The 12,124-nt window shown below is 42.6% G+C and overlaps 2 protein-coding genes across 4 annotated transcripts; both read left to right on the top strand.

Annotated features, from left to right (window-relative positions):
- The first annotated feature begins 449 nt into the window (after window positions 1-449).
- LOC135673387 (trihelix transcription factor ENAP1-like) lies at window positions 450-5,132 on the top strand. The gene is made up of 2 exons (XM_065182327.1): window positions 450-1,433; window positions 4,972-5,132. The coding sequence occupies exons 1-2, from the start codon at window positions 563-565 to the stop codon at window positions 4,983-4,985; spliced, it is 885 nt and encodes a 294-aa protein (XP_065038399.1). The 5' UTR covers window positions 450-562; the 3' UTR covers window positions 4,986-5,132.
- Window positions 5,133-8,721: 3,589 nt separating this feature from the next.
- LOC103984317 (interactor of constitutive active ROPs 4) lies at window positions 8,722-11,705 on the top strand. Of its 3 annotated transcripts, XM_065182318.1 has the most exons (5): window positions 8,722-8,985; window positions 9,054-9,201; window positions 10,126-10,189; window positions 10,270-10,411; window positions 10,488-11,705. In XM_065182318.1, exons 3-5 carry the CDS (start codon window positions 10,176-10,178, stop codon window positions 11,493-11,495), a joined length of 1,164 nt encoding a protein of 387 aa, XP_065038390.1. In that variant the 5' UTR covers window positions 8,722-8,985; window positions 9,054-9,201; window positions 10,126-10,175; the 3' UTR covers window positions 11,496-11,705. The 3 variants fall into 3 exon arrangements, with proteins under 3 accessions (XP_065038390.1, XP_009400080.2, XP_009400081.2); XM_009401805.3 differs by having other exon boundaries at window positions 8,722-9,201; XM_009401806.3 differs by lacking the exons at window positions 8,722-8,985; window positions 9,054-9,201 and adding an exon at window positions 9,213-9,980.
- The last annotated feature ends 419 nt before the right edge of the window (window positions 11,706-12,124 follow it).

The following is a 12,124-nucleotide window of genomic DNA, read 5'->3' as shown; positions in this document are numbered from 1 at the left end:
AGGCGAGCAAACGATTTCTCGATGGGCCCCCGCATTGCGGCCTTCAAGCACAAGCGTTTCCGTTCTGACGCCTCGCCGCGTTGGATTGGGATTGGGTCGCGCTTCTCCCGCTACCCAACGCAGGACGCGGTCAAACCGTCGCTACGACTCGTCGGCTCCTTCTCCTCCACTGTTTTCCAAATCCCACGTTTACCCCTCCTCTGTCTGGGTAATAATGTAATTGCATCGGTCTCCATCTCCTCCTCGGACTCGGTGGCGCCGCCGCCTCTCAAAGACCTCGAAAACCAACGGTGGCGATGCTTCGCCATGGTGGGCCCCGTGGCGCCTCTCACAATCGAGCGCCAACGTCGCCGCACGCGCCTCCTCCCCTCCCCCTCTTTCCCTCGGCGACCCACTTCACGTGCACCTCACGTGACCCCCGGCGCCTTTCGCCGCTCTTTCGACTTACCCACCTCTCCGTCGAACCCTAACCCCAACGACGACGATTAAATAAGACGTCAAACAAGGACCAAGAACAAGAAAGAGAAGAGGGCCAAGGCAAAGTAGGGCTTGGATCCGAGAGATGGACAAGAGGGAGGCGGCGTCGACGAGGCCGCCGAACCCGGCGCTGCCGTACCGCGAGGACTGCTGGAGCGAGGGGGAGACGTCGGCGCTCGTCGACGCCTGGGGCGACCGATATGTCGAGCTAAACCGTGGGAACCTCCGCCAGAAACAGTGGCAGGAGGTCGCCGACGCCGTCAACTCCCGCAGCGGCGCCGGCCGCCGCCCGCCGCGCACCGACGTACAGTGCAAGAACCGGATCGACACCCTCAAGAAGAAGTACAAGGTAGAGAAGGCCCGGATCGCCGGCGGCGGCGAGAGCCAGTGGCCCTTCTTCTCCCGCCTCGAGGCTCTCGTCGGATCCGCTCCGCCCCCGGCCGCGAAGAAGCCCTCCGCCTCGCCGCCGCTCGCTCTGCCGCTCCCTTCCCACCGCAAGGGCTCCGCCTTGCCCGCGGCTCTCGCACTGCGCCCGGCGGAGCCGAGGGAGAAGCGTACGGCGGCTGCCACATCGTCGTTCCCGGTGGACAACCCGTTCTTCAGGCGCGCGGCTGCGGCTGCTGCGGCGGCCGCGGAGGATGACGAGGACGAGGACGAGGATGAGGATGAGGAGGATGAGGGATCGGCGTCTCTGTCAAGGTCATCGTCGAGGTCTGGAAAGAAGCCGAAGCGGGGGAGGGAAGGAGAGGGCAACGGGATCCGGGAACTGGCTAGGGCGATTATGAGTTTTGCGGAGATCTATGAGAGGGTGGAGGAGTCAAAGCAGAGACAGATGATGGAACTGGAGAAGCAGCGGATGGAGTTTGCAAAGGCGCTGGAGTTCCAGAAAATGCAGATCATCGTGGATTTACAGGTGCAGCTTGCTAAGATCAAGCGTGCCAAGCGATCGGACACTGGTGAGTTTTGTTTCGTTTTATCTCTATTTTATTGTATCCTTCTGTATTTTATTTGTAGGTAAACCTTCATTTTGCTTCTAATTCCATCTGGTTTCCTGTGTCGACTAGTTCTCTCCTCCTCCTCCTCCTCCTCCTCCTGTTAATTGTTATTCCTTCGTCCGTTGATATAGTTCTGTAGGTTACTTTTGCATCTACCAATTGTTTCTTTTTCTTTTGGTTGCTGTAGATATGATTGCTAGAGTCGGGAATCTACATATGCACGCACTGTTCTTATTGATTATTCATGTCTGCATACTTTTTTGGAACTCTTTTCTTAAATCCATGTAGTTTTGATTTATTATGTGAAATCACTAGCAAATTGCTGGAGCAAAAAATTCACTACATGTCGTCTTGCAGATAGTTCGATCCTGGACTTCCTATGCCATTTAAGCAAAATTAGTAGAATCGGGGACACAGTTAAGAAGCTTCTTGTAGAGTTCCACTGAAGTTTATATATGGAACAAATCACTTTTACTCGTATGCGATCTCTGCTGTATAAAATCTACAAAGACATCTCTTTTTTCATGAGTCATTTACAAGGGTAAACCACAAATTTGAATGGCATATCCCCAGATATGCATGCATCTCAATACAGACTAATGGTATATTCCCAGATTTGCATGCGTTTCAATAGAGTCTAACTTTTACATGGCTAATTGTCCTTTTCATGATTTATTGTATTTTCTCTTGGATTTTTTTCTAAAAATTGAAGTAATGGAGGTGGGTACCAAGCGGGATTAGTTCATGACAGGTATGGATCTATTTCTGGGGGTTGAAAAACTCGTGCAGTGTGTTTGTTGGTCCAACTTTAAGTTCAGACTGCAAGGTTAGTAATGAAAAAGTGCTGGAGTTCATTATATTAGGGTATGCTTTAAGGGCATCGATTTTCTACAGTTGTAAGAAAATCATTTAATAATTTGTGCAATTTAATTCCCTGTGGTGTCCTGAATTGATATATCTTTATAAATTTGGAAATCGAGTTAAAATGAGCAGAACCGGATGGAAGTACTATAGTTACAACTGTCAGTTAACTGATTAAATTTACTTTTGGACCCATTTAATGCTATAAAGTTAACCGACCATTTAGTGCTGGACACCTATGACCAAAACTACTATTAAAGGGTACTCATTCAATGACAAAAGAACCAAATGTGCAGGTTTCATGTTTTTTCTACATTGAAACATCCTCTTATTGATTATTCATCTTTGGGAAAATTTAAATTGCCTTTTTTTCTTGGTTGAGAACGAATATGGACATTGCAAAATATATGAGAAATACATGTATATGAGATTTTTCACATCTATAGATTATTTTTGAAGAAAAGGTTTTTGCTTGAAAAATAATCTAGGATGTGAAAAATAAAAAAACTACTACGAGAATTTGTGATTTGATTTTATCTATCCTTTATAAAGGACCGTTTGGCAAGAGTTCTGTTGTTATTGGCAAGAGTTCTTTAGATTAGGTGAATTTCTCATACTATTTAGATCAAATGGCTACGAGGCATGAGATAGCCGAAGAGACTAGTATGATAACATTGACAATTTAATTTTCTCCTTTTTTTATGGGGATGGGAGGACCTTTCTCTCCTACCGATTTTGCATGTCAGACATGTCTTTCATGAGTTGATTTTAATGGTGTTCATTGATTGAACTTGTTCAAATGGGGTAGGCTGATTTCACATTTAGCAAGATCCCATTTTATATTCCTTTGTGTAGTACATGGTGTTTATCTTCTCAGTCTGCTTATGATTAAGTAACACCTAACTGGTGCTAAGTTTTAAGGTGCTTTAATTGTAGTTCCTCTTAAGATTTTTTTGGGGCTTTGGATTGGGACTGTTTGGAATTCTTTAACTGGGATGTTAAGAAAATTTTAGCAATTATTCAGATAGTACACTTGTATGGTTGGCTATTTCTGAGATTAAATTTTGATAGCGTTTAAAAAGGATCTTAAATGTTACCTTTAGGTGTTCTAATCAATAACTTCTGATTATTCATGGCACACAACATTTTTTTGCCCTTAGTAGGGAGTTCTGTAATTTGATTACAAGCTGGATGGTGATAGTTGTAGCATGTCTTTTAACTTTTGGGGCATAGGTCTCTCAGATTACATCGATGCAAGTACATGATAATCCTGTATGAACTGATTTTATGCTAATATGCTATATCTTGTACCTATATATTTTTATATATGCTCCATGCAAACTTGTGGACACTAAATACATATACTTATTGAATGGGCTCCATGTGGACTGAATAAATCTCTAGAGAAGAAACATTATCAGGATTTGGTTGATGAGTTCCACATGCTTCATTGGACATCTCTCCCCCTCTTTCAGTATGTTTTATCTCCTTTATTTTTCATTTTAGTTCTACAAGATATGCGACGTGATATGTATCATATATGTGTAGTGCCCATCTTTAAAGGGCATATTTGGAGTAGTAATTAAGAACTCCTTCAATATAGTCAACTTTCTTTGGTCCTCATCTTGTTTTTAAACTTCTCTTTAAAATATATGACACATGGTACTCAAACTGGCAGTGAAGTACTTTCATGCACAAAATGGCCTTCTAGTTGTCACCTCCTTTTTAGCTATGCGCCCATGTGGGCTCTTTAGATTTGTGGTTTGTGGAAATAAATATTGGGTGTAAGACAAGCTGCCTATTCTAGGGTGATATTTACTAATTAGCTTTAATTCGAGGTCAGGTGGGGCTTTGTTCTTATCATCTCAAAATCATTTATCCTAAGTTGGATTCCAATCTAGATTTATAAGAAAACCACTAATACAATTGGCTCTCTATGACAGAGAAAACAAATGTGACAATGTTTTCTGAAAGTATAATAAGAGAAACTTGAAGAACCTTATTCCCACTCAGTAGGATTAGAGTCTAACTGATCTGGAGACTCAAACCGGACACAGTCCAGATCCAAGGAGTGTGTTCCATTTTTCAGCTAGCCTGATCTGTATGCAGCATTGACCGGTCATCCTTACAGCTTTTGTCACATAAAAGTAAACTCATGTTTAAAATCAATGACTTTCGCATGGTGAATTTCAACCAAGTTTGACAAATTTCAACCAACTGTTGTTCCATTAGTTGGGATGTTTTTTTTTTGCTTTTCTTCTTATGGTATTTCATCATAATTTCATATACAGGGTTTAGCAACACTGATTCATGCTGGTATTTTCTCATCAGTCTATGAACTGGATGGTCCGTCCTCAGCAGAATTTGTCAATCATGGTATTACAACTCATGATTGACAAATGTTGTCAACTTGTTGCTGTTACGCTGTCGTTATAATGAACATACTGACCCTTCGACAAATGTGGTGTCAATACTGTCGTTATTAGCGATGGATCTTTTACTGAATAGGAAACTGTTCAAGTTTACATCTGAATAATTCTTATCCGTATATATTAGTGGTTCACGATGCACATAGATTTTTGTTCCGTGTCACCTCTTCTTGGATGCATACTGAGGTTTTTCCATTTTCCTTTTTCAGATAGTTATTCATAGCTGAATCGATTGGAGAGAAGATTTTGATCGTGTTCGTGCAACTCCATCACCATTACACACTTGGAGGACACAGCAACCGATCGTCAACAACGCTTGATTGTTCATCAGAAGCTATATGTTATCGTCGGGTGACATCTTAGTATGGTGCCATCAGTAGTATCATTTGATAAGTAGTTAGGAAGCAGAAGGATCTGAAGCATCGTTTGGTTGGTCTGTGCAGAGCCACTGATCGTATGCAGACAAGATTGTGGATGCCACATTGCATCATACGCATGTTTATTTTTGTTTACTGAAGAAGAGTTAGTTGCCTATCCCTTTTTTTTTTTTTTCCTGTCTTTAAACCTATCTGCAGGACTCTTTAAGATTTCTGGAACCAGGAGGCTCAGCCATTGCACTAATACAAAAATTAACCCAATTAGAACTTTGTTTTAGCATGTACATATTTGTATGCTTGTATTCATATCAAAGTTCATTAATGTTTAAGAAAGTGATATGGGGGGGGGGGGGGGGATCATACTTCGCCACAGGATTTTTGTTTTTTTGAGTCAGCATAAAAAAGATTTAGATTATAAAAGGTAATCCGTGATATGGTTATGGAGGTCTCGTACTTCCTACTCTAATTAATAATACTCTTTTAACGTCCTATTCTAAATTTGGTATAATCGAATCCAACTGGAACCAAATCTAAATCACAACAGCTGGCAGCACGCACCTTGGAACAGTTGTGCTGGTTGGGAACTACTGTTGGTCCTTTCGATGGATGGATCAGTGTGTCAGCAAACGGTGAGAGGTCGATGCCCAGGGCGTGGGGTAAGCGGGCTCAGGCCTTCCAACTCTTGTCAGCTTTGAAGTTGCTCCAGCTACTGCTTCTGACCTTTTCTACTGGGTGTGGGGTGGTGTTCCTGTGGGTCCTCCTGCTTTCCTTTGTGTGATCGATTGTTTTGCTTTACCATTTATTTGCTTGGAAACGATCAGCGAGCGGCATGGGGAAAACAACTAGTAGATGGGCAGCCGAGAATGTGATCAAAGAATAAGTGTGGCTGCGGCTGAATTGTGGACACATACATGACAACGGTAGAAGAAGAAAAGCGAAGAAGCATTTGACTGATGGAAGACACCAACACCGATGGGGCCTCCGTTCATTTTGGTAGAAGGGGAAAAGGCTGCTCCAAAAAGATGAGATGATAGATAGTATCGATTTGTTCATATTGCATGACCAGACACCAAAGCTTTTCTGTAATCCTTCTGAGACATCGAACCCCAGCAACTGTATCCATGATCTTTCTGCTGCTGTTCGTTTTACAGGCCATGACAAGGACAGTGGCCTCCTCCCCATCAGTTGGTGAGCTCCTTAATTCTGATGCATTGGCTAGCTTGCGGGATGCACAAAGGTGGTGGGGGTACCGCCACTGTGAGCTCACATGCAATGTTGGGCAGGAACAAGCGCCATGGCTGTGGCTCCCATCTTCTTTCTTTCGAAAGGCTGGAGTTTGCTGTATCATTAAACAGCAGTGTGGGGTTTGGCACTGCCTGCAGGCCACATGGTTCCTGGGAAGAAAGACCTCGGTGGGTTTGGTTGATCCCTCCATTGTTCTTTGTTTTTGTCCTTGTCCTTGACATCTCAAAGAATCATGGATTGTGTTGGCTACATTTTCCTGTGACCAGTAGTAGCAGCAACTTTGTTTAGCTCTAAAGCCTGCAGTACATGATCAGTCTTGTGGATCATTGATCCAAATCATTTTTTTTTTTGTTTTCATGAACATATTCACACATCATGTGCAACAAAACATCAGCTTTCTTCCTACCTCCATGCCATAGAAAAATTATCCCACTAAGAAACAACACTATCCTGTCCTCCATCCCCATCAGCATAAACAATTAAAGAAATAGTGTTGGCGTGCTTTCAATCGCAGGCCATCTCAAAGTACAGAACACAACCTTCTTTTGCTGGATTCCCTCAGGACCACCTCTGCAGGCCACAGAGGATGAGAGGAAAGGCTGAGCTGACATGAAAAAGGATTTCCCTCTTCCTCACCAACCCTCATCCCCTCTGGTTCAATGTGAATGAACAACCAAGTTCTAATCATACACACATTTTCTCCAAAAATTTGAGTTAGATTCCTACTGAATGTGTTATACAATAATGTATAATACCTCCTCATTTTCTTCTTGTTGGATTTTAGGTGTCATGCATTTATCAGAAAAGAAACCATTGGTTAGCTGCCAATCATATGATCAAGCCTCTTTTCATATTGATATGATGAAGCATACAATATATATATATATATATATATATATATATATATATATATATATATATATATATATATATATATATATATATATATCATCACTCTACTAACTTACTATGTGCAATTAGTCACTTGTACAAGCTGTAATGTCATTGTTATTTGTTTGCTATCATACTTTCATCCATAGGATGACACCTTAATTATGTATACAGAGCAATCTATTTCTTTTCATTTTTGTAGTTTACAATTTTTATGCCATAACATATGATTCCATTTAAAATGCATAGATATAGAGTGATATTGCACTTTATTGATGTAATGAAAAGGATGAACCCCATGCAATGTGCAAGCCATTACTATAATGGTTGAGGGAATGACTAATTACACAATGCAATAAAAGTAGGCATCAAATCCTTTGATTTGGGGCATAAGATCACTCATTAAAGGCACTGATAATTAACACAACAACAAGCAAACCCTAATCATTTCAAGAAGAAGATTGCAGGTGTACTAATAATTTGAATTAAATTATATGTTAATTGGACACAGATGTGTTAATATTAGGTGGAACCACCACCTTCTATTTGTATAGTAACTATAAACCATTCCTGATAATAATAATAATTATTATTTTTTTGCTCATGAACAACTCTTAATGATATATCAAGATGAATCTCAATGTATGAATAATATCATCATTTATCTCATATTGGCTATTTAAGCAAATAATTAATCAATTTCAGTCTAAATGATGATAACAATCAACCCAATTAATTGAAGATTGTGGGATGGGTAAGTTAAAAGGATATATTTAGTTGGGCAATTGTATAGGAAATTTTTTTTTTGGGTTCATAATTCTCAAACAATCATCTCTATTTTAATAATTAAAAAAATACCCTTAAAAAATTATCATGTATCTTACCCAATTGTTAATAGTGTTTTGTGTATTTATTTATTTATATCCACAAAAACACACTATAGTTTTTAAAAACACTATATAGTGTTTTTGTTTTAAAAATATTATGATATCAATATTTAGCTTAAAAAGACTGTATAGTATTTTTTGGGAACAAAACACTATACAATATTTTTAAAACATTATACAGTCTTCTTAAACTAGCCTTATAGTATTTTTTTTAGTTAAAAATCAACCCATAAAAAACTGTAAACAATTTAGATTGAATGGAAAAAAATGATATTTGAAAATAGGGAATGACTATTTGAAAATTATGAAAAGAGTATCATGTGGAAAAAAAAAAGTTAGAAAAAGAATATTTTCTCAGCCTCTCTCCCTATTTAGTTTGTATTACACAATTTAGAGAGAGAATTGTAGTGTTTCAAACACACTCTTATAGAAAACAAAACAAATCCAATTCGAACATTACTGTTCCACCTGAGCAATCTATTTACATGTATTTTACGTGAGATTAGGTGGAGCAAAAGACAAGATATGATGGCAGAGGTGAGAGCTACGGGGTCCAATGGTTGGTAGACGAGCCACTGTGTCAGCCTTCGAGCTTCAGGAAAAGAAGAGGATTGCTACAGTGCTAAACTTGGTAATGGCAGCAAACCAGCAGCAGCAGCAGCAGGCCAAGCGAAGGCGACCATGGGAGAGGGTGCCCGGTCTCTGGTGCGATGCATCCTTTTGTCCTCTTGCTCGGACTCCACGGCAGTGCCTTAAAGCCACTTGAATCCCAACCCATGGCTCGAGACATCGGCAATCATTCACCTGCTTTCCTCTCGATAAAGTTCGTGTCCCATCAATTGGCTTGATTGCAGTTGCTGTTGCCGCATCATCCTTTTCCTCGTGATGCAGCAAGTCTAGCCTTCTTCCCCACCCCACCTTTTCTGCAGGGAGATACGAGGAACACCCCAAATCTTGGCTGCAGAAGCTCCCCTTGGAAGAAGAAGAAGAAGAAGAAGTTGTTGATGTTTATGTTGCCCGAACACTAATATTCATTCAGGTTCTGCTACTCGACTTCTTCTTCGCATGTTAGCATGTCAATGGAAGCAAACTGCTCTTGTTTTATCTTGCTAACTCATGGTAGGCTTAATGTTCATCATGTTCCCCACCCACTCGATGAGCAACATGTGATTCTCCAGACTGCATGGTACAGATCGTCATGCATTTAGTTGTTGTAGCACCTAACAACTCCTGCAAAAAGATGGTGTTCTTTTTGTAGCATTTACAGAGAATCATGGATAAAGTTTTCTCCTTCAACGCAAGTCCATGTCTGTGGTTGTTTGTGAACACTTGGAACTCCATGGTGTTACTATTTAGTGTTCATCATCCACTGATCTTATCCCCCGTGATGAGATAAAAGGGGGAGAGGTGCTGCTGTTCTTGAATTCGCCTGCAGCTTATACATCATTTATCGTTCATAGGACCATCCCACCATCTCCATTTCTGACACCTAATACTCTCACTCTCTCGAGCACAAAGCTTTTCTTACAATGATTTGCATGTCAGGGAGGAAATTACTGGTAGAAATTTATTACTGTTTGACTTGGCATTCACATGGATCCAACTCTCTGATACAGCCAATCAAGCACTTATTTATTGCCCCATTCAATTTCTAACCAAACTATGAACAGAGAAATATATTAGGTGGTGGAGTTCCAACTTGTACAATCCATCCAGTTTTGTGTGCACACGAGCCCTTGTTCTTATTCCTAGCACTCGCTGTAGTTCTTATTCCTAGCTCTCTCTCTCTCTCTCTCGCTACTTAGCAGTCACCTCGAGGTACAGTGTCCTTTGCTCACTTGGAAGCAATTTAATATCTGCTACTAGATGCATTCTTCTTCAGTCTTCCATGTAGAGTTTGAAATTTGAACTGAAGCTTTCGAGTTTGTGCGTCTCCTCTGTGTCTGCTGCTCTGGTTCTGAAGGCTAATTCGGGGTCGTAAGGGACGTCCTCTGAGCTCTAACCTTCGTTCCGATGCCGAGGTCGAGGTAGGGACAAGTGTCGAACACTTGGTTGTTTGAGTTATCTGTTGATGTAGATGTGTGATGAGAGTTGTGATGGCGAGCAGAGAGTCCGATGTGCCTCAGCGGCAGTCGCCGCGGGTGCCAATCCACATGAAGACCACCGCCTGCTCCGAAGCCAACAGCGTGCACCGCCCCGTTGTGGCTGACCGCAGCCCCAAGGTGTCCCCTCGCGGTGTCCTGCACGAGGTAAGCGAGGATCTCCTTGTTGACCACCTGCTTGTGATCTGATCCAACTCTTGAGGTTGTGTCTTGAATGCATCAGAGGAAGAAAGGCACGAGAGTGGCCGACCTGGAGACCAAGCTGAGCAGAGCCCAGGAGGAGCTCAAGAAGCTGAAACATCAACTGGCATCCGCGGAAGCCGCCAAGCTCGAAGCGGAGCAAGCTCTGGCGAAGGCCAAGAATCGGATTCCAGCCGCCGCATCGACCCCGAAAGACGAAGAAGTGAAGCCTCTCCTCCCGCAGGATTCTGGAGGTCAGGGTAATCGGCAGCGGGAGAACAAACCTGAAGAAGAGAGCGTCACTTCTCCAGCGACGATGGATGTCTTTGAAGTAATGCTGCCGACGGAGGCCATCCACGGAGAGAACGAAGCCGCCGGTAACGAGAAGAAAGTAGCGAATGCGGCGGAGAGAGAAGAGGTGGAGACGAAGACAATGATCGAGAAAGCAAGCGATGGTGAGAACAACGAGGCCGTAGCCGCAGAGGAAGAGGATGACAAGAGGAAGCCAGTGGTGGTGCTTCCCGAGAGCGCAGAGGTAGACGACCTCAAGGCTAAGCTCCTGGAAAAGGAGAAAGAAGTGGAGATTCTCCTGGAAGAGAACGTGATCTTCAAGACGAACGCCGAGGAAGAGGCCAAGCAGATCGCGGGCACGGCGCGGGCCAAGGAAGCGGAGCTGACGGCGAGGCTGGGCTCGGTGGAGGAAGAGCTGAAAGAAAGCAGAGCCAAAGCGGACGAGCTGTCGGAGCAGCTGGAAGCAGCGGAGGGGTCGAAGGCGGCGCTGGAGACGGAGATGAAGCGGCTGAGGGTGCAGACGGATCAGTGGCGGAAGGCGGCGGAGGCAGCTGCGGCGGTGCTGGCCACCGACGACGGAGCGGAGGGGAGGAGGGTGGCGGAGCGGTGCGGGTCTATGGACAAGCACATTGGTTGGGAATCGCCGCTGATAGCCGGGGGCATCGACGAAGACAACGCGGCGGGGGGCGGAGGGAGGAGGAAGGGAGCGGGGATTCGGGTGTTGGGTGACGTATGGAGGAAGAAGGCTCTGCAGAAATGAATTGCTCGCGCGTGAGCGCGTGCAGTGCTGTTGCTGTGCTGTGCATGCAATTGTCTCGTGTAATGGGACTGGACTCTGTTCTGTTCTGTTCTGTTCTGTTCGCTTCTCTTCTATTGGTGTTGTGGGTGGTGACGGTAAGAGACGACAAAGATGTTGACGTTGTGGACTGTAGATTTCTGCTTTCATATGAATCAGAACGGGTTGTATGGATTTCGATGTGATGTAAAAGCTGGTACTTAGCTAATAGTAATTGCATCAGGGAAGACGAGGGGGACGATGAAGGTGTTGCGTTTGTGACATCAGATGATTTAGCAAAATCGTTCATGTGGAATAACTTCTAGTTAATTAACAGTGATTATTAGAGTTATTTATAAAGAGATTTTTTTTATAAGTATAAAGATCCTTATTATATTATTATTATGAGTTATTTATAAAGAGATTGTGATTATATACTGTTACGAGTTTTTTATAAAGAGGTTTTTATATAAGTATAAAGATTGTGAAATATTTTAATATCAAAAATTAAAATTAAATAATGATAAATTAAATTTATAATAAGTATTCTTTTTGACTTTTCTTTTCTTTTTATCCGTAGAATTGTCACGTGCGGATCATGAATTAAATAGAGA

Source organism: Musa acuminata, chromosome BXJ1-5 (assembly GCF_036884655.1).
Source record: "Musa acuminata AAA Group cultivar baxijiao chromosome BXJ1-5, Cavendish_Baxijiao_AAA, whole genome shotgun sequence".
In the NCBI taxonomy this organism is placed as follows: domain Eukaryota; kingdom Viridiplantae; phylum Streptophyta; class Magnoliopsida; order Zingiberales; family Musaceae; genus Musa; species Musa acuminata.
This window is presented reverse-complemented; position numbering and strand designations above follow the sequence as displayed.